Source organism: Notamacropus eugenii, chromosome 4, assembly GCF_028372415.1.
Source record: "Notamacropus eugenii isolate mMacEug1 chromosome 4, mMacEug1.pri_v2, whole genome shotgun sequence".
NCBI lineage: Eukaryota > Metazoa > Chordata > Mammalia > Diprotodontia > Macropodidae > Notamacropus > Notamacropus eugenii.
In genome coordinates this window covers 179,147,469-179,169,997 of record NC_092875.1, presented here as the reverse complement: position 1 = coordinate 179,169,997, position 22,529 = coordinate 179,147,469, and the positions used below count along the sequence as shown (strand labels likewise).

General features: G+C 36.6%; 1 protein-coding gene across 13 annotated transcripts in view; it reads left to right on the top strand.

The window, feature by feature from the left end:
• SLC35B3 (solute carrier family 35 member B3) overlaps positions 1-22,529 on the top strand; it is a 59,968-nt gene that overhangs the window by 4,518 nt on the left and 32,921 nt on the right. For 12 of the 13 annotated variants that reach the window (XR_011965898.1, XR_011965899.1, XR_011965896.1 and 9 more), the window contains exon 2: positions 19,736-20,017. Coding sequence is in view for 9 of the 13 variants with exons in the window: in XM_072603778.1 (XP_072459879.1) it covers positions 19,736-20,017 (282 nt within the window). In the remaining 4 variants the exon portion in view is untranslated. Of the gene's footprint in view, positions 1-19,441; positions 19,580-19,735; positions 20,018-22,529 lie in introns of those variants that run through there. The other variant, XM_072603783.1, reaches the window with a different exon arrangement.

Here is a 22,529-nt window from a genome sequence, read left to right as displayed (position 1 = left end):
TGTATGTCAGGAATTGTGATAAGCACGTGAGATTCAAAGGAAAATAATAGCATTTATATACGTCTTAAGGTTTGTGAAGAACTTTTCAAACATTTACTTTTCACAACATAGAAGTGTGATAGATGCTATTATTATCATCTCCATTTTACAAATGAAGTAATTGAAGCAGACAGATAAGAGACTTGCCCAGGATCATATAGCTAGTAAGCAACAATGTGCTACCCTAGCTTTCTGTGCAGAAACACTCTCTACCTTAAAGAGCTTAAGTTGCACGTATGTATGTATATAAAAGATACAAGAAAAATATAAGGTAACCTTGGTGAAGAAATTATTAGGGGATTCAGAGATAAGGAATGACTTCCTTCAGGAAATGGCACTTGAGTTGACTTTTGAAGAAACTCAGACATTCCAAGAGGTGGACATGAAAAGGAAGTACATTCAAGACATGGGGAACAGCCAGTACAAAGAGAGATGAGAGATTGAAGCATTGAGGGGAATGGCAAGTAGGCTAATTTGGCTCAATCACAAGTTAATGTGTACAAAAAAAGACTTCAAAGAGAAAAGAGAAACCAGAATGGCATCTTGGAACATACTCGATGTTGCTAGGCATGATGGACATGGATGCTAATGAAGTAAAGGAAATTGAGAAGAAACAGTCAGGTTGACAGAAGGAGAACCAAGAGAGCAGGGCCAAGAAAACCCATTGAGTACAGATTATCCAGAAGGAGAAAGTGATCAATAGGATAATGTGCCACAAAGTGGTTGAGGATGATGATTGAGAAAATAACTTGGCAATTAAGATATCATTGGTGACTGGAGACAGTTTTTTCAGTTGAGTGATAATGTGTGATGCCAAATTGCAGAATGTTTCGAAGAGATGATAGGAGATGGAGGCACCAAATGTGGAAGGAATTCACAAGGCATTTGCTTGACAAAGGGAAGGGGAAGATTCATGGATGATGATAGCAGGGCTGGTAAGATCTAGTGTAAATTAGTATTGGATAGGATATGAAAGAATTGTCCATCTTTTAGGCATTAGACATCAAAGGCAAGCTTTGTATAAAATCTGATCTTTGATGGTATTTGAGAATGGAAAAGTAGGTTTTTGATTAATAGCATTGTTTTAAGTAGAAACAAATTATTCTGGCTGTTAAGTGAAGATTTCAAGGTACTGTCTAGAAATTAGTGAAACTGTTGCCCAAGGTAAATATATGAGTTTTTCAGTTTCATATCCATTACATTTTTTTCAGCCTAAGTTCTCCATCAAGTTCTAGAGGGCCTTAGGTTCACATGTCCAACACAGGTATACAGGATCGGAACCCTGAGTAAGAAGTGTGAGTAGAGGAAGTATTGGGGGTGGGGAGGGAATACACAAACCAATTAGGAATACTGCTTAACTTAGACATCAAATTAATTGTGCTTTGGTGTTTAATAGATATTTGTTGAACAAGCTCAGGTAGTAAGTGAGGTCCAAGTTCCAGGCTGTCTATATATGTCCTTTCCCTAGTGACTAAGAGAGGGATGCTGCCTCAGGGTCCGGCTGATTCCCATGACTGGATTACCTGCCTCTCAACTGCAAATAGTCCTACTAAAAAAGTCCTAAGCCAACCCTCTTTTCTGTGTTTTTATTATATTATCTATATTAGTGGACTCACCTTTCCCCTGGGTAATTTAATGGAATGTAAAGAAAAAAAGGAGAGAAAGTAAGTAATAACTTTAGCAAGGGGAAGGAACTTACTGAAAGAAACAAAAAGGCACATTTTTTTTTTTAATTTTTAAATCTCAGCTAAATGTATACTTTATACATGAGTTGGGTCTGTAATGTCGCACATTTTTTCTTCTTGACTTTTGTGGATTTTGGCCTTACTCCTGGAGATTTTTTTCTAGAGTCTACACCAGGAAAGCTAGTCTAAAGTCCATAGGGTCATTTGAAGAATAACACTAATCAATATTGGTTATGTCAGACATCATATTATTACGTCTTGTATGTAAAAATTTTAAACTTCAGATAATATATTTATTATACTTTATAATATATACCTTTGAAAATAAGTGTCATCAAGACTACTCTTTCTGAAATCAAGTCTGACTTTTAGACATTTCAAAGGTAAATATTTGTTAGATAGTTTTGTCATAAGCATGGTAATTACAAAGCTATAAATTGACAAGTTTTTCAGAAGTTTCTTGATAAAAGACTATCTAAACAAAGTAGAGTAGGATATAACTATTTTTTAATGCCAAAGGAGAATAAAAAAATTAATAAAGCTGGCCGAAAGTTACCTTGAAAAGTATTCTACACACATATGTAGGTATGGTTATTTCTATTTAAAGCTCTCTAGGGAGATTCCAAGGTGTAGCCTTCATAAAGGGATCCCAGTGTTAAACCAGAAGAATAAATAACCTTACCTAATTCAACCTCATCTTTCAGCAAATCTGAATTGGAAGCACAGCAGTGGGTTATTTTTCATTTTCTTAGAATCTGACATAGTACTTAAAACACATTAAAAGTGACTTGTTACTCTCTTCTGACCTACTTTTTTCCTCTACTTTTTCTTCATGTACCTTTATTTTTCCAGCTATTTGGTTGGTTTTCCATTTCTTCTGGACTTTATCTGACTTTCATTAATTGAGTTTCTTTCTATACAAGTAGAAATACATTTTATTAACAAAAGTTTAGTGAGTACCCTGGACTGTACTAGGAGAATAAAAACAAAGTTATGTAACTCTATATGTGGCTCTTCAAAGTTTGCAAAAAGCTTTATACACATCTCATTTTATTCTCATGGTAACCTTATAAGGTAAATGTTGAAAGTATTATTTTCCTATTTTACAGATGAGGAAACTGACACTCAGGTTAAACAACTTAATCAGGGTCACATTTATAGTTAATAATTATAAGAGGAAATATACAAACGCATATTTCTGCTAACTTTTTAAAAAATATAAACTATTTCTGTTGTCCAAATTTGGATCTGGCATATTGCTTATCAACATTTTAATTTTATACTGTGTTTTTCCCCTCTTTAATATTTTATTTTTCCCCAATTGTATGTAAAAACAATTTCAGCATTCTTTTAAATTTTGATTTCTAAATTCTCTCCCTCCCTTCCTACCCTGACCACTTATTGAGAAGGCAAGTAATTTGAATTAGGTTACACTTGTGCAGTCATGCAAAACATTTCCATATTAGTCAAATTATGAAAGAAAACAGATCAAAAAACAAGAAACATAAAGTTTAAAAACGTATTCTCTGATCTGCCTTCAGATTCCATCAGTTCATTCCCTGGAGGCATATAGCATTTTCATCATAAGTCCTGCAAAATTGTCTTGGATCATTGTATTTCTGAGAATAGCTAAGTCATTCACAGTTGATCGTCATAATTTATTGCTGTTATTGTGTATATTGGTCTCTTGGTTCTCTTTTTTTTTTTTTTCCATCATTTTTGCATTAGTACATGTCTTTACAGGTTTTTCTGAGAGCATCCATTTCATTTCTTATAGGATAATAGTATTCTATCATAATCATGTATCACAACTTGTTCAGCCATTCCCCAATTGATGAGCACCCCCTTAATTTCCAGTTCTTTACCACCAAAAAAGAACTGCTATAAATATTTTTACACCTTTTGGTCCTTTTTCTTTTTCATTTTTATCTCTTTGGGATACATACATAGTGGTATTGTAGGATCAAAGGGTATGTCCCATTTTATCACCTTATGGCCAAGGTTCCAATTTGCTCGTCAAGAATAATTGAAACAGTTCACAACTCCACCAACAGTGCATTAGTGTCTCAATTTTCCCATATTCTCTCTAAAATTTGTCATTTCTTTTTCCTGTCATATTAGCCAATCTGATAGGGGTGGGGTGTGAAAAGCTAATCAGAGAGTCAAAGACCTTCCCCACCCATTAATGGGCCTGCTCATTAAGGAAAGCTTGATTAGGGAAGGCCCACATCTTTTGTTAATTTTTGATGCACTGTTTCTCAAGGGTTGTGATACCTTCTGGCTCTGAAAAATGTATAAAATGCTCTGAGGTGAGGTTTTACTTTGGGGCTTATTCATTGGAAATGTTTGTTTGGCCCGAAGAGACTCTGGGCAGCCAGTATGGAGCAGTGCTCTTCCTCCCCTTCCTACCCACCTTGTGCTTTGAAAATCCAGATGTTAGTGATTCTTTCTCTAGTAACTGTATGTATGGTCACACAGTTGCATCTGTCTATTGATCTGTTAATGTATGTATTGCTTATGATAAGACAGTGGGAAGCCATGTTTGTTGATTATTATTTCTTTGTATTTTCTCTGAAGTGCTGACTTTTTCCCCTGAATTAAGTGAATGGTATATGTGCTTAATTAAAGTGGTCGTTGACTCCTCAGAAGTTGCCCTTCCTTTTATAAAAGCAGATCAAAGAACCTGTGATGGCAGACCATCCTGGATGCTTGCTTTTTTTTTTTTACAGGTGCCTCAAAGTTCTTTTAATCCATAGTGAGTTAGAACATTTTTTTCTTTTTGCTATAGATAACTTTGATTTCTGAAAACCCTAAATAATGAGAAAGTTTTTAGGAGTTACAAGTATCATTTTCCCATGTAGGGAATTTAGCCCTCTTAAATAACTTATGATTTTTCTTTTCTATTTACCTTTTGATGTTTCTTTTGAGTCTTATATTTGAAAGTCACATCTTCTCTTCAACAGTGGTGTTTTTATCAGGAATACTTGAAACTCCAAATTGTTGCTTGCTTGCTTTTTGCTTCTTGAAGAGGACTGTGACATCAGGAAGGTGATGCCATGACTTGCAAGTGAATTGGATTTATGTGAGGGAGGGCTATACAAGGTTACAGCCCCTTTTTCACCTCAGGAGCCTTTTGGGTTCGGTGGCTAAATATAGAGCAGGACAACTGGCAATGGCTAAGGTCTTAATGGGTCTCAGTTTGACTCTAGCAGTGCCTATTCAATGATTAAGGCTTAATAAGAAAGGAGGCAAAGAACAGCCTCTTTAAAAAAAATCTGGGAGAGAAAGATCCTCAGGGTTTCTGGCCAAAACAATTGCTATTAACATTCATCATGCTCCTGATGTTATGGTTCTCTTTGAGAAGAAAGGACAAACAACAGCAGTGATGTATTTAGAGACCAATTCTAATTTTTAAGGAATTATTTTCTTCAATGAGATTTTGTACCTCTTTTATGGTCTGGCCAATTCTGCTTTATAAAGAGTTCTTCTCTTTAGTTTATTTTTGTGCCTCTTTTACTATTTGGCTACTATTTTTTTCCTTTTCTCTTAAAGACCATTCTTAACCCCACTCTTCTTCTTATTGATTGGTCAATAATATGTCCCAAGCCAAGTCTACTTGGTTATTATTTGGGCCCGGGTTGGCTCAGGATGAATGTAAATAGCAATTGTTTCTGTTTTGGACAGAAACTCTCAGGGTCTTCCTCTCCCAGATCTATTTTTTTTAAGAAGCCATTTTGTTGACCTCATTTCTTATTAATTCATAATCACTGAATATGCTTTGCCTCAGTCAAACTGTGATCTGTTAAAAGACCTTAGCTTGAAAAGGCCGGAGTTCCCCACTGCATCCTGGGTCATGTCCAGTTGTCCTAATCCATGTCTGGTCACTGAACTCAGATGACTCTGGAGGAGAAAGTGAGGCTGGTGACTTGGCACAGCCCTCCCTCACTTAACTCCAATTTACTTGCATGTCATGGCATCACCTCCCTGATGTCATGGAGCTCTTTGAAACTTGAAAGTCCTCTGTTTCATTGAATATCCATTTTTTTTTTTGCCTGAAAGATTATGCTCAGTTTTGCTGGTAGGTGATTCTTCATTGTAATTTTAACTTTTTGCCTTCTGAAATATTATATTGCAAGTCCTCCTATCTTTTAACATAGAAGCTGCTAAATCTTGTGTTATCCTGACTGTGGCTCCATGAGATTTGAATTATTTCTTTGTCTCCTTGAAGTATTTTCTCCTTGACCTAGAAGATCTAGAATTTGGCTATAATATTCCTAGGAATTTTCATTTGAGGATCTCTTTCAGGAAGAGATTTGTGAATTCGTTTGGTTACTATTTTACTCTCTAGTTCTAGGATATCAGAGCAGTTTTCCTTGATAATTTCTTGAAAGGTGATGTCAAGGCCTTTATTTTGATCATGACTTTCAGATAGTATGATCATTTTTAAACGCTTTCCTGGATTTGTTTTCCAGGTTAGTTGTTTTTCCAGTAAGATATTTCACATTTTTCTTCTATTTTCTTTTCTTCTTTTGATTTTTTTTTATTGTTTCTTGAGGACTTATGGCATTATTAGCTTCCACCTGCCTGGTTCTAATTTTAAGGAATTAGTGAGCTTTTGTACCTTCTACTTTTGTAAGAAGTTCTTTTCTTCAGTGAATTTGTGTGCCTCTTTTTCCATTTGGCTAAGTCTGCTTTTGAAGGAATTGTCTTCAGTGGATTTTTGTGCCTCTTTTACCATTTAGCCTATTCTGTTTTTTAAACTGTTAACTTTCTTCAATATTTTTTGTGCCTTATTTACCAAGCTTTTGGCTCTTTTTTCATGATTTTCTTGCATTACTCATTTCTTTTCCCAATTTATTCTCTGTCTCTCTTACATAATTTTTAAATTCTTTTTAAGCCCTTCCAATAATTCTTTTGGGGCCTTAGACCAATTAACTGTTTTTTTGAGTTTTTGGATGTAGTGGTTTTGTTGTCTTCTTCTTTGTTTTTGTTTTGATCTTCCCTGTCATCACAATAACTTTCTATTGTCAGGTTCTTTTTCTGTTGTTTGCTCATTTTTCTCGACTATTTCTTGACTTTTAATTTTATGTTAAAGTTGGGTTCTCCTCTCAGGATGGAGGGGACACAGGCCCAAACTTCAGATTTTTTTGTGCAGCTGTTTTCAGAGCTCGTTCTAGGACTTTGTAAGTTTTCAGATCTTCTAAGGTGGTACAGTCTAGAGAGATGTGTTCATCACTCTCCTGGCCTGTGTTTCTGGTCTCTGAGAAACCACAAGCACGCTTTTACACCCTGTGGCTATGACCAGGGTCCTTACTCCCCCCAAAGGTGCAGACTTTGCTGTGCTAGTGTCTTCCTCACCCTGGGACTTCATCTCAGGACTGTGACCCCGATCCAAGAATGGTTAGTGCAACAGAGTACTGCACCCAGGGCTAGCAAGGGACTTGTAATCTCCATTTGACCCCCTTATTATCTGTGGGCTGAGCTCCAGAAGCTGCTGCTGCCAATTCAGTTGCCCCCAAGGCTTGCTCCTGGCTAGGAGATGCAGCTTGCTGCGGTCTTTGCCAGGGTGTTACCTGCAGTGGACTGGGTTCCACTATCACCCTGGTATGGCAGACTTTCTTGTTGATTTTCTAAGTTGTTTTGGCTTAGAAAATTATTTTACCTTGTCCTTTTATGGCCTCTGATGCACCTGAATTCATTTGGAGTTCATTTTAAAGTTGTTTAGAGGGAATTTTGAGAGCTCAGTTGAGTCCCTGCCTTTTCTCCTCCATCTTGGCTCCACCCCTCTCTACTAACTCTATCACACCATACTTCCTCTTCCTGCACTCCGTGACTTTACACTCTAATTGAGGTTATTAAAACAGCTACAGTATAAAGTGAATTATATAATTTGCTTCAAAGCTAGAGGCATGTGATATGGTAGAATGCTTTAGGGAAAGGTCATTAGGCTTTCAGGGATAAGGAGTAGTTCTTAACTTGAATTTGAAGTAATCTTCTGAAAAGAGTGGCATTCCTGATGTGAAAAAATAGCTTGGATAAACACAGAGACACTAAACAGCAAAATCACTGTGATTTCATAAGTAGTGACATGATACAAGCTACCTTTTAGGAAGTTAATATGACAGGATTATGCACCATGAATTGAAAGTAGACAGGACTGGATGTGGGGACATTATTTAATCATTCGGTAAGCATTTATTAAATGCTTACCATATGCCACATGATGCTAAATAATGAGGATATAAAGAAAAGTTTAGAAGATCAGTCTCCTCACAGAAATGATATTTTAATGGTGGAGACAACATAGAGGAAAGATCCTAGATCTGGGAAGACTGAGAAATGCCTCCAGAAGAAGGACTTGAAGTAAGATGGTGACTGAGTGAAGAGAAGGGTTATATGTGAAAGATGTTTGGAGATAGAAATGACAGGATTTGAGAACTAGTTAGATCTGTATTATAAGTAAAGAATTGAGAATCCTCAAAAGAATACTGAGGTTACAAATTTGGGTGATGGAAGGATAGTATCCTTATAATAATAAAGTGTGGAAAAGGATTAATTTTGGAGCAAAAGATAATGGGTTCTATTTTGAAAATTGTAAATTTGGAATATCTTTGGACATCTATTTTGAAATGTCCTGTAGACAGTTTATATTATGAATTTGGAGACCAGATGAGAAACTAGATAGGGCTGAATCCACAGATCTGGTTGTTAATTACATAAAAATGCCAATGACAGTTGATAATTAAATCCATGGGAGCTGACGAGGTCATAAGTGAAAGGCAAATAAAAAAACACTAGTAACTTTGGAGAAAGCAATTTCAATTGAATGATGATATTAGAAGCCAGATTGCAGAGGGAGTAAAAGAGAGAGGAGAGAAAGTGAAGACTCCAAGCATAGACAGATTTTTCACAAAGTTTGAGGGGAGAGAAGAAGAATTAAAAATTATAGAGAGGGGGATGATAGTGGAAGCAGTTTGCTAGATAAAGTAGAGAAGGTTATGAGATCAAGGACACGTATTTATCTTTAACAAAGAGAAGGGCAAATTTTTCCTTAGATTCTAGAGTAAAAGAGGACATAGGGGATGCTATCAGAGATTATCCTCCTTTATCTCTGTTTCACATGATAAAGTGATCTTACTCCTTACCAAGGGAGGTCCATTGCTTATTCAAGCAATCCCATTTCATCCCATCTCCTCCAACAGGTTGCCCCCTCTGTCTTCCTCATTCCCTTATTTTCAACCTCTTCTTTATTAGTTCATATCCTACTACCTACAGTCATGCAAATGCCTCTCCCATCCTGTAAAAAAAAACAAAACAATTCTCAACTTGATCCTTCCATCGGTGCTTACTATTGTCCTTTGGGGCAGCTAGGTGGTGCAGTGGGTAGAGCACCAGTGCAGGAGTCAGGAGGAACTGAGTTCAAATTTCACCTCAGACACTTGACACTCACTAGCTATATGACCTTGGGCAAGTCACTTAACCCAGTTGCCTCATCCTGGATCGTCTCCAGTCATCCTGATGAATATCTGGTCACTGGATGCAGATGACTCTGGAGGAGAAGTGAGGCTGGTGACCTGCACAGCCCTCCATGACTCGAAAACAAAGTCAAGTGCAAGTCATGTCATTATTTCTCTGATGGCATGGTCTTCTTCAACAACGAAGGATGAACATGAACACGAACACACACACATTATTGTCCCTGTCCCTTATCACTTCTGCCCTTTGTAGAGGCTATCTATAATAGGTACCTCCATTTTCCTTTCACTTTCTTCTTAGCCTCTTTCAACCTGGCTTCCAACCTTATTCTACCAAAACTTCTAAAATTACTAATGATCTCTTAGTTGCAGAATCCAGTGACATTTTCTCAATTTCATTCTTCTTGACCTCTGTATAGCATTTAACACTGTTAATCACTCTCTTCATACTTGATACTGTCTCTAGGTTTTCTAGACACCACTTTCTCCTATTCTTCTTACCTATATGACTTCTCTTTCTCTTTTGCTGGATCCTCCTTCAGATCATGCCCTCTAACCTTATGAATCCTCTAATTCACTTGATGATCTCATCAGCTCCCATAGATTTAATTACCACCTTTATACTGATAATTCTCAAATATACCTTTGCTGCCTCAATCTCTGTATCGACCTCCAGTTTCACATCTCCAGCTGCCTTTTGAACGTCTCAAACTGGATGTCCAGGAGGCATTCTTAAACTCAGTGTCCAAAACATAGCTTGTTCTCTTCCCCCCAAACCCTCCCCTCTTCTACCTTCCCTATTACTATAGAGAACACTTTTCTCCCATCCCTCAGCCTCACAGGTGAGGAGACATTTTGATTCCTCACTTTCTCTCACCTCCATTCTCTTCCTCCCCCCAGTATCCAAACTGTTGCCAAGACATTGATTTCACCTTTGCAACATTTCTAAAATAAGCCCCCTTCTCATCTCTAACACTGCCACAGCTCTAGTACAGTCCCTCGGTACTTATGTCTTGATTGCAATAGTCTGCTGATTTGTCTGCCTGTCTCATATCTCACCCCACTCCAATCCATTCTCCATTCAGTCACTGGAGTGATTTTCCTAAAATGCAAGTCTTGATGATGTCATCACCACCACCCGCATTCAGTAAACTCCATTGGCTTCCTGTTGCCTCCAGGAGAAAATACAAGATGCTGTGTTTGGCATTTAAAGCCCTTCATAAGCTATCCGCCTCCTACCTTTCCAGTCTTTTTATACCTTTATATCTTCTACTATATACTCTTTGATCCATTGATACTGGCCTCCTGGCTGGTCCACCAATAAGACACTCCCATCTCTCTCAGCTTTAAGCTTTTTTTTTTTCCAGTTTTCTGCCTGGAATGCTTGCTCTTCCTCCATTTTACTGAACTCTGGCTTCCTTTAAGTCCCTACCTCCTCCCGGAAGCTTTCCCCAGCTGCTCTTAATTCCAATATCTTCCCTCTGTTAATTATTTTCTATTTGTCCTGTATATTGCTTGCTTTGTATGTATTTGTGGGCGCATGTTGTCTCCTCCATTAGACTGTGAGTTCCTGAGGGCAGGGCCTGTCTTTTGCCTCTTTTTTTTTCTTTTTTTTTAATCCCCAGTGCTTGTACATAGTAGCCATTTAATAAATGTTGATTGAAGTGAAGTTGAGAAAGGGGAGAAGACTGAACTCTCAAAGAATAGTCTGAGGTTTTTTAGTTTAAGTATGAGGTGAGATCCACAGCTGGAAGAGGGTTGGGGGAGTAGGATATTGTTGAACACTGGAGAGAAGAGAAGGTTTGGAACAGTTGTGGTGAGTGGGATAGTGGATAGATTAGGGAAAAGTAGAAGGATTGCCTTGTTGCATTGAGGGCCCAGTTGAGATTAGATAAATTAATTTTTGATGAAATCTTTCTGTACAGTTTCATTTTAGCTCTGTTCAGCAATAGCTAAGTAGGAATAAAAGAGGAGGGTGATGGAAGTAATCTAGGGTTTTAGATTTTGGTAAGGAATGATTGGTGATAGAATAAGGGGACAAGGGATTCTAGAGCAAAGGATAGTGTAGAGTTAATTCAAGTTGAGATTGGGAAGAGTGGAAAGTTTAGAGTTGAGGGGCTAGTCTGGGAAAAAACTGAGATGACAAGACGGGACATCATGATGAGGACACAAAATACCTTTGGAAAAAAGGCATAGGGATAGATAGAATGATAAAAGATAATGATTAATTAAAGAAGCTCTTGAACATGGAAGGGACACACTTGAGGATGGTGGCAAGATTAAGAGAATAATAACTTAATAATATTTATGTACCGCTTTAAGGTTTACAAAGCTCTTTATGATCATCCTTCTGTGTAACTGAGATGGAACTGAGAGAATGAGGGTCTAAGAAATTTAAGGGAACATCAGTATGTATGTTGAAGTGCCCTAGTATGAGGTTGTGATTTGGGGTAAAGAGGAAGACTGCCAGCCAAAAACTGAACTCAGTGAGAAAGGAGAGAATGTCTTGCATATCAGTAGATAATGGCCACCAAGATCAGAATTGTGTGATTAAATTGGATTGCTGAGTGATGGTAGAAGGAGACCTTAGAAGTGGCAGTAAGAAAAGAGGAAAGAGAATTCAGACTCCCCAACCAGGACAAATGAGTGGGAGACATAAGAGAATACTGAAAAAGTTGGCCAAGAGTGTAACGGCTTCCAGAGGGAACCAGTTCTCAGTGAGTGCCAGAAGATGGAAGAAGTATAAAAAAGGAAGATGTCTCAAATGAAGTTTAATTATAAAGTGAGAGTTCCCTCAGAGGGCACAGTAGACAAGAATATTTTAAAATAGACACAATATAAATTTAAGGGATGCAAATATATAAGAAGTAGTTAAAAAAGCATAGTTTGAGAAAGATTCTATGAGGTACATGTTAGGAGGAAGAGCATTCCAGACTTCAGGAAGTCCAGTGCAAAGGCATAAAGGTGGGAGATGAAGTGTTATAAGTAAGGAACAACCAGATGCCAGTTAGCTGGATAACAGAGGGTAGTGTAGGGAATAATGACCAGTGAGGCTGGATAGATTGGCTGGGTCTAGGACATGTAGAATCTTAAAAACTAAATAGAGGAGATTATATTTTATCTTAGAGGTAATAGGAAACCACTGGGATTAAGCAGGAGAGTTACATGACCAGATTTATACTTAAGGAAAATTACTTTTGGCCTACATCTGTAGAATGGACTAGAGTGGAAAGAAACTTGAAGGCAGGGAATCAGTTAGGAGACTTGGAATAATTTAGGCCACAAGTGAAGAGAACCTGAAGTAAGATTGGAACTCTTGTGAGTAGAAAGGGTCAGATAGAAGTGATGTTGTGAAAGTAGAAACAGCAAGATTTGGAACTGATTGGATCTGGGAGGTGAAGTAAAATAAGGTATCCAGGATAATGATAAGATTGCAAACCTAGGAAATTGGAAGGATAGTGCCTTCAACAGAGAGAAAGAAGTTTAAAAAAGGGAAGGGTTTTGGAGTAAAGATAGTTAAGATTTGTACATGTTGTACATGTTTGATATGTGTCCAGGGCATCGAGTTGGAAATGTTCAACAAGCAAATGGTGATGCAGAACTAACAGTTGGGGAGAAACTGAGAATGTTTATGTAAATCTGAGAGTTATCCATATAGAGATAAAAGTTAAACCCATTGGAACTAATGAGGTTATCAAGAAAGAGAGTATAGATTCTATATTATAGGGGGAAAAATAGAAAAGGTAGTCTAGGAGGAAACCTGGGGAATACCCACAGTTAGGTGGCATGATGTACCTAATAAGGTAACAAAGAAAAGTAAGATAGTTAGGAAGAAAATTAGTAGAAGTGTCAGAAAACCAGAGAGGAGGCAATATCCAGGAGAAAAGGGTAGTCAGCATATTTGGAAATTTAGAGATCAATTCATATCTGGCAGTAGGTCATACTAGGTGACCTCTGAAGGTACTTTAAAGGAAATTCTGTGTTTCTATTTTAGCCATGTCAACATGCTGAATGTTAAAAAATTGAGTTCCATAGTTGACTTTGTTTTGACTTTTCTTCTGTTTATTCATAAACTAAAAAAAAGCTTTCATATGTTCTCATTTTTAAGTGAATTTTCAATTTAAAATGAATTCATACAAAGGGAAGAAAATTATTTTTACATCTATAGAAGCTATTGCTATTGAAAGTTTTGTTATTATTCAGACGTCCCTACTGAAAACAGCTTTTTTATGTGTTTTTAAAAAAAATTTTTACTGATCTTTTATTTTTGCATTGCCTAAATCTCCCCATACTATATAATTTTTATCAATTTATTGATTTTTTTAAAAATCCTTTAATATTTAGATGAATCAATAATTTCAAGGATTTGTTACCCCCTCCATCAATGGAGATTATAATTGATTCATATCTTCTTACTTATTCTTTGTGATATCTCTTCAAAGCCCTGGAGGCCTTCTTTGGTGACTTTGCCTATTTTGTGGCTCTTAGTACCCCTCTTGGACTGTTTATATATAATTGCAGATTTATGACACTGGATGTCCCATAGACTTCTCAAACTCAGCATATCCAAAAAAACATAATTTTTCCCCCAAGACACCACCAACTCAGACTTCCCTATCATTGTTGAAAGTTACACTATCCTCACAATTAAGACCCACAGCCTCTATTTCCTCCCCTGTTTCCTTGCTGGATTTTCCTCCAAGTCTTACCTGCTTTGGGGTTGACCCACAAGGCTGTATCTAAGTACTATTATCTTTTCTCTATATGCTATTTCAGTTAGTAATGCCATCAGCTCCCATGGTTTCATTTATCTCTATACTGATGCCTCATCCACTTATCCAGCCTTAACCTATCTGTTGACTACCCATTTTACATCTCTGTCTGCCCATTGGAAATCTTGAATTGGATTGTCCTGTAGGCATCTTAAACTAAACATGTAAAAAACTTAACTCATTACTTCCCACCACCACTCCAAACCCTTCCCTCTTCCAAACTTCTGTATTACTGTTGACAGTACCAGCATCCTCCCAGTCACTCATGCTTACAAAATAGATGTTGTCTTAGACTCCTCAACCCCCCCACCCAATATCCTATCAGTGGTGAAGTCCTATCAATTTTATCTTTGTGACATCTCTCATATATGCCCACTTTCTTCCTCTGGCACTGCTACCTCTCTGATGCAGGCCCTGATCACATCATACCTAGTCCATTTCAGTAGCCTGCTGGTTAGTTTCCCTGACATGAGTCTCTTCTCACTAAAGTCCATTTTCCATTCAACTTCCAAAGTTGTCTTTCTGAAGCGAAGGGCTGACCAGGTCATTCCTCTATTCAGTAAACTCTGATGGCTCCCTTTTGCCTGCAGGATCAAATATAAAATCCTCTGTGTGGCATTTAAACCTTTTGTAACCTGCTCACTGCCACCTTTCCGTTCTTTTTACACCTTATGCCCTCTCATTCCCCATTTATTCTTTTGCACAGTTATACTGTTCTTTCAGTTCCTTGTACTATCTCCTGATTGCAGGCATTTTCATTGGCTGTCCCCAATACCTAGAATTCTCTTCCTGTTCTCTGCCTCAAAGATTCCTTTAAGTCCCAGCTAAAATTACACTTCTATAGGAAGTCTTTTCCAATTCCTCTTAATTCTAGTATCTTCCCTGTATTATTTCCAGTTTTAACCTTTTTTTTTTTGCTTGTTTGTACATAGTTGTTTGAATATTGTGTCCCCCATTAGACTAGGAATTTCTTGAGAGTAGGGACTGTCTTTGGCCTTTGTTCATATCCCCAGGGCCCAGTGCAGTACCCTGGCACATAGTAGATACTTAATAAATGTTTATTTATTGATCAGCTGAAAGCATTATTATTATGTGGAAGATGGATTCTGAATGGGTTAAGTGACTAAAATATTTAAGATCTGTACTGATTCCTATATTGGTAACTAGTTGTTTCCTACCTATAAAAAATAATCAGTGTGATTTTTTTGGTGGTGTTATTTTAGTACTTGCCATGTCCAGCACTTTTCAGCTCTTTTCTTAGAGCTCTTTTGACCTCATTATAATTCTTTTATATTGGTTGTATCTCTATGATATACTTTATAACTACAGTAATTATCTTTATTTTTATATATTTTCCATTTTTCAGAGTTAATGCCTCATTTGAGGAGATTGGCTTGAAGCTACTGCAGATGAACACTGTAATTTCATGTCTGTTGTTTCTTTTAATGTGTTCTTAATTTTGACCTTTGCTCAAATTAGCTGATGATTTAACTGTGCAAAGATAATTCACAAATTACTCCCATATTTGTAACCAGTTGTTTCCTAAGATGAAGTCAGATTCTTTTTTTTAATGTTAGTAATTGGTAATTGCTATGTCTTTCAACTTCCCTTGTAAAAAAAATGTTTATGATATACAGATATGAGGTTTCTTACTCCTAAACTTACCTATTTTATCTACCTTTATGTAATTTTACCAAATATAAAAATATATATAAATACATATTTTTAAATATAATTTCCCCTAAATTATCCAGTACAACAGAAGCTGCCACATAAACTACAGCTACCTTTTATATACACTCACCATAAGACAACTTAGCAAAGTAGACTATTAAGTAATGCTTCTCATTGCCTCTTTGTCAATTACTTTCAGAGGCAATCTTACAAGCCATTCTTCCACTTAGCTACCGCTTTCTTTCATAGTATGATGAAAGTATGAGTTATTCAGGGTTCATTTTCTGCAGCAGCATAGTTTCTTGTTGGGCATTGAAGAAAGATAACACTTTTACAGTACCAAGTTAAATTCATGATTGAATAGATTCTAAAAAAGAGAAGAATTTGACTGTGCACAGACCCAGAGTATGGGTAGTCCTCAGCTACCCATCCTCTGATACTCTTACCATAGAAGTAAATGGGAATCTCTGAGGACTGGTTGAGTTTTTTGTCAATTCCATAGGTTGGCATGACCAAAGATTTCAATCAGCATATGCATTTCTTAATTATTTCATTTGCCTTAAAAATTAGTGTAATTAATATTATGAATGAATAATTGCTGGATACTTGTGTTACAATGCAGTGTTCTTTTTAGTAGGTTTTAAAAAGTAGTAATAAAAATAATAAATAGCTGACATTTAAATACCCTATCTGACTTGAACCTCACAACAACCTTATGAGGTAGGTACTAAAGGCATTATTATGCCCATTTTTAAAATGAGGAACTGAGGATCATAGACAATGTTACTTGTTCAGGGTCACACAGGTAGCATTTGTCAAAAGTAGGTTTTGTAGGATTCTCTCTGGTGCCAATTACTGAGGATGTTGACAAAGAATCTTTCATGGAAATAGTTCATGACTTGGACTATTGTGCCACTTAAAAAAGTTACATAACTATATAATCCCAAAAGTTATTTTCTGTATTCTTTGTGGTACCTTTGAAAATTTACACATTAAAAATTAGGTGAATATTTTTTTTCAAATTTTTAAAATTAACTAATTTTTAGTTTTTAACATTCACTTCCACAAGATTTTGAGTGCCAAATTTTCTCCTCAGCTCTGCCCCCCCGCCCACCTCAAGACATCATGCATTCTGATTACCCCTTTCCCCAATCTGCCCTCTCTTCTCTCAATCCCTTCTCCTCTATTTTCTTGTAGGGCAGGATAGATTCCTATACCCCATTGCCTCTATGTCTTATTTCTCAGTTGCATGTAAAAACAGTTTTTAATATTCGTCTTTAAAACTTTTGAGTTCCAACTTCTCTCCCTCCCTCCGCACCCATCCCCACTGAGAGACAAGCAATTCAGTATAGGTTATACATGTGTAGTCATGCAAAACACTTCCATAACAGTCATATTGTGAAAGACTAACTATATTTTCCTCCATCTTATCCTGCCTCCCATTTATTCTATCTCTCTTTTGACCCTGTCCATCCTCAAAGATGTTTACTTGTAATTACCCCCTCCTCCCATTTGCCCTCCCTTCTATCATCCCCCTCCAGCCCCGCCTATCCCCTTCCTCTCTACCTTCCTGTAGTGTAAGATAGATTTTCATACCAAATTGAGTGTGCATGTTATTCCCTCCTTAAGCAAAGTGCGTTCAGAATAAGATTCACTCTTTCCCTCTCACTTCACCCCTCTTCCCCTTTATTGAAAAAGCTTTTTCTTGCCTCTTTTATTTGAGAGATAATTTACTCCATTCTATTTCTCCTTCTCCCAGTGTATTCCTCTCTCCCTCCCAATTTTTTTTTTTAGATATCATCCTTTCCTATTCAGCTCACCCTGTGCCCTCTGTCTCTATGTATGTAATCCCTCCAACTACCCTAATACTGAGAAAGGTCTGAAGAGTTACAAATATTGTCTTTCCGTGTAGGAATGTAAACAGTCCAACTTTAATAAGTCCCTTATGATTTCTCTTTCCTGTTTACTTTTTTTCATGCTTCTCTTAATTCTTGTGTTCGAAAGTCAAATTTTCTATTCAATTCTGATCTTTTCATCAAGAATGCTTGAAAGTCCTCTATTTCATTGAATGACCATTTTTTTCCCTGAAGTATTATACTCAGTTTTGCTGGGTAGGTGATTCTTGGTTTTAGTCCTACCTCCTTTGACCTCTGGAATATCATATTCCAAGTCTTTCAGTCCCTTAATGTAGAAGCTTCCAGATCCTGTGTTATCCTGATTGTATTTCCACAATACTCGAATTGTTTCTTTCTGGCTGCTTGCAATATTTTCTTCAGGGAGCTCTGGAATTTGACTATAGTATTCCTAGGAGTTTTCCTTTGGGGATCTCTTTCAGGAGGTGATTGGTAGATTTTTTCAATTTCTATTTTACTCTCTGGTTCTAGAATATCAGAGCAGTTTTTCTTGATAATTTCTTGAAAGATGATGTCTAGGCTCTTTTTTTTGACCATGGCTTTCAGGTAGTCCAATAATTTTTAAATTGTTTCTCCTGGTTGTATTTTCCAGATCAGTTATTTTTCCAGTGAGATATTTCACATTGTCTGCTATTTTTCCTTTCCTTTGATTTTGTTTTATTTCTTGATTTTTCATAAAGTCATTAGCTTCCATCTGTTCCATTCTAATCTTTAAGGAATTATTTTCTTCAGTGACTTTTGGGACCTCCTTTTCCATCTGTCCAGTTCTGCTTTTTAAGGCATTCTTCTCCTCATTGGCTTTTTGGGCCTCTTTTGCCTTTTGGGTTAGTCCATTTTTTAAGGTGTTGTTTTCTTCAGCATTTTTGGGTCCCCTTTAGCAAGCTGTTGCCTCATTTTTCATGATTTCCTTGACTCACTCTCATTTCTCTTCCCAATTTTCCCTCTGTTTTTTAACTTGACTTTCAAAATCTTTTTTGAGCCCTTCCATGGCCTGAGACCAATTCATATTTTTCTTGGAGGCTTTTGATGTAGGAGCTTTGACTTTTTTGTCTTCTTCTGTTTGTATATTTTGGTCCTCCTTGTCACCAAAGTAAATTCCGCTGTTTGATTCTTTTCTGGTTTTTGCTCATTTTTCCAGCCATTTACTTGATTTTTGAACTCTTTATGAAGGTAGTTCTCTGCTTCCAGTAGGGTTTGGGGTTGTATACTATCAGCTTCTTGATCCCCCCCACAATCTGTGGGCCTAGAGCTACAGAGACAGCAGCTGCTGCTTCCCCTGCCATGGTCGGGATCCTCCCCCCTCTCCTGGGGCTGAGGCCATACCACTCTGCTCTCTCACATAGGTCAGGTAGGTTTTTGGATAGGTTTTTTTCCACCGAACTTTCAATTTGTCCTCTGTGTTTTGGGGTTGTGAAGTCTGGAAACTGCCACAGGTGCCAGAGATTCAGTCCTCTCCCCTAAGCCTGCTCAGGTGGCCCACACTTGACTGTGCTCTGCTCCCAGTGCAGAGTGATATATGCTTCCCATCAACCTTCCCCGCTGTCTTAGGCTGGAGATTTGATTCAATCCTTCATTCTATGGTTCTACAGCTCCAGAATTTGTTTAGAGTCATTTTTTATAGGTATTTGGCTAGGCTTGAGGAGAGAACTATAGAGGTCCCTGCTACTACTCTGTGATCTTGGCTCTGCCCTCAAATATTTTTATTTTAAAAAGAATTTCATCAAAAATGAAAATATGATTTTTGTCCTTCATTTTGAAACAGATATAGGAAACAGTGTATTTAACAATATGACTCTTATTTTGGTATAATGTTAAAAATACAAGTTTTATACATATGTGTATCATTTGCTATCTGAAATGTATAATCCTAGAATTAAGTTAGTAATTTGGTGTTAGCTATTGGTTTGTTGCCATGGAAATGAGTATGACATAAGCTGTTTAATATTGTGATTTCATCATCATCTTAAACAGGAGAAGATGAATTGTGAACATAAGCACACTTATTTTGATGGTTATGAAGGGTAAATACTTTTATATTGAGAGTGAATGAGACTAGCATATGTAATTCTTAAATATAATGTTTAATATAAAATAAAATAAATCTAGTGGCCTAATAGAAATATAATTTCACCATATGGTCTGAATTTCACACCTCTCTTGTTTGTCTTGTTCTCTAGGACTTTGGTCAGCATTCCAAGGAAGACTTCAGCAATAAGGAAGGTAGCTCCGTAAGCACTGAATGCATCAAACCAAGAACAATGGATCTGAAATTCAACAACTCCAAGAAATATATTTCTATCAGTATCTCTTCCAAAGCCCAAACTATGTCGCCCCACATCAAGTCAATAGATGACATTGTAGTCCTTGGCATAAATCTCAGCAAATTTAACAAACCCACTCAGTTTTTCATATGTGTTACAGGAGTTTTTGTATTTTACCTAATCTATGGATATTTGCAGGTAAAGAAAAAAAATCACATTTTCATTTATTTCTTAATGCTAGATGCCACTTATTCTTATGGGATAGGATAGTACATACATATACATACTTGCATGCATATTTGTGTGTGTGTATATATATATATACACCATTTTGCTGACTTAGTAAATCCTAGATTTTAAGTAGACAAAAGTTTGTCAAATCTACTTTTTACATTAGTTTTCCTGCTGTCTCTGATAGGAAAAAGTTAATTCTACAATTCAAGTAAAGGAACATTATGATTTTCATAAAAACCTGAGCTATATTTTGCATTGATTTTTATTAATGATAGAAAAAGTTTTAAAATTTGATTTTAATAAACTACTTTTAGCTAGAGATTTAAAAATTTCTTTGGAGGTGTGAATAGGTTTAAAGTAAATGTAATAAGGAGGTCATTTGTAACCTGAGTATCCTCAGGATCATTATTATCAATTAACAAGCCAGTCAATTAGTAAATGTTTATTAAGAGCCTACTATACACTGTACTGTGCTGAGCCATGGGGATAAAAAGAAAAGCAAAAGGCAAGACTCTACCCACCAAAGAGCTCATAATCTAGTGGGAGAAGACATTCAAACAATTACATACAAAGTATATGCAGAATAGGAAATAAGTCAACAGAGGGAAAGCATTAGCATTAAAAGGATTTTGAAAGACCATCTGTAGAAGGTAGGATTTTAGCAGAGACTTGAAGGAAGCCAGGGAAGCCAGAAGGCAAAGATGAGGAAAGAGAACATTTCATACATGAGAGACAGCCAGTGAAAATATCTGGAGCCAGAAGATGGAGTTTCTTGTTCAAGAAACAGGAAGGAGGTCAGTGTAACTGAACTGAAGGATTTTTGAGGTGTAAGGTATAAGACGAATGACTAGAAAGATAAGGAAAGGAGAGGGTGGAAGTTACTTACTAAGGGCCTTGAACATTAAACAGGATTTTAATCCAGGACCCTGGATGTGATAGGGAGCCATTGAAGTTTATTGAGTAGAAGAGTGGCATGGTTGAGCATGTGCTTTTGGAAAACCACTTTGTCAGATACATGGAGTATGGACTGTGTTAAACAAATCATCTAGTCAGTTATTGAACTAATCCAAGTATGAAATGATGGCAACCTCCACCAGGGTGGTGGTGGTGTCAGAGGAGGGAAGGGGAATATTTGAAAGATGTTAAAAGTACTCTTGGCAACAGATTGTATATGGAGGTGTGAGTGACTCAAGGATGATACCTAGATTGTGAACCTTGTCTCTGTAATAATAGAGAAGTTTGGAAGGGAGTGATAAGGGTTTAGAGGGAAAAAATGAGTTAAGTTTCAGACATGTGGAGTTTAAGGTGTCTACAGGATATCCAGTCAAGATGTCTAATAGGCAGGTGTAGATCAGAGAGGTTGGGGCTGGATAAATACTTTTAAGAATCATTCACATAGTGACGATAGTTAAATCCATGGAAAGTGATTAAATCAGCAAGTGAAATCTTATAAATGGGGAAGTGAAGAGGGTTCAGGACAGTATAGCAGGTATGACATATGTGTTGATCCAACAGAGGAAAGTCCTAAGCATAAGGGACAGCTTTTACAAGACTGTGCTACTCTCTAGAGCTGCACAACAGAAACATAATCTCTACCCTGAAGGATCTTATAGTCTTATTAGGGGAGACAACTTGTTTACAAATAAGCATATCCAAAATAAATGCAAAGTAAATCTGAGGAGGCATTAAGAGAGGGAGTAATGAGGGTGGTCAGGAAAGGATTCATGTAGAAGGTGATATTTGATCAGTTTTAAAAGAAAAAAAGTGATTAAGAGGTATAAGGCCAGAGAAAATAGGTCAACTAATCTGTGCAGAGGCACAAAGAGCAAGTATCCTGTCAGGCATAGCAAAATGTTTAGCGAATCCTTTTTAAAATCTTCAATATTTATACTTTATAGTAATTTCACCATAATGAAATCTGTGTCCAAAGAAGCATTAAAAAGTATCATTAAAATAACCCTATTAGAATAAGTTCACTTACCTGCTCCATCCAGAATCTGTTTTTTAGCATTTCTTAGAAGATAAATATGCAACACAAGAAATTTACCACTAAGGCATGGGTTTGATTAAAATTGATATTTCAAAGATGGCTATTGTTAGAAGGATTACATGACTAGCTTGCTATTAGTTTCTTCATGGTTAAATGCAGCAAAATGTGAAGGCTTCTGTATAGTTTGAGGATGTTTTAACTACAGTCTCATTTTTATGTAATGAGTTATACCACCATTATTGCAGCAGAACAGGAATTGGCAATTTGAAAAATTTTATTGAGGAAACATTTGTTTAAATAACAAATAGAAATAAAATGTGACTTCCTTTACTTTAAAGTAACATACACAAAAATCAACAAAATTACTTAAAAAGCTCCTAATCATAGATTGTCATTTTTGCCATTTGTGTTTTTGAAATTCATATTCCTACGAAAATACTTTTATGTGGAAATAGTGTAAGACTTTTTTTAAAGTCTTTGGTAATG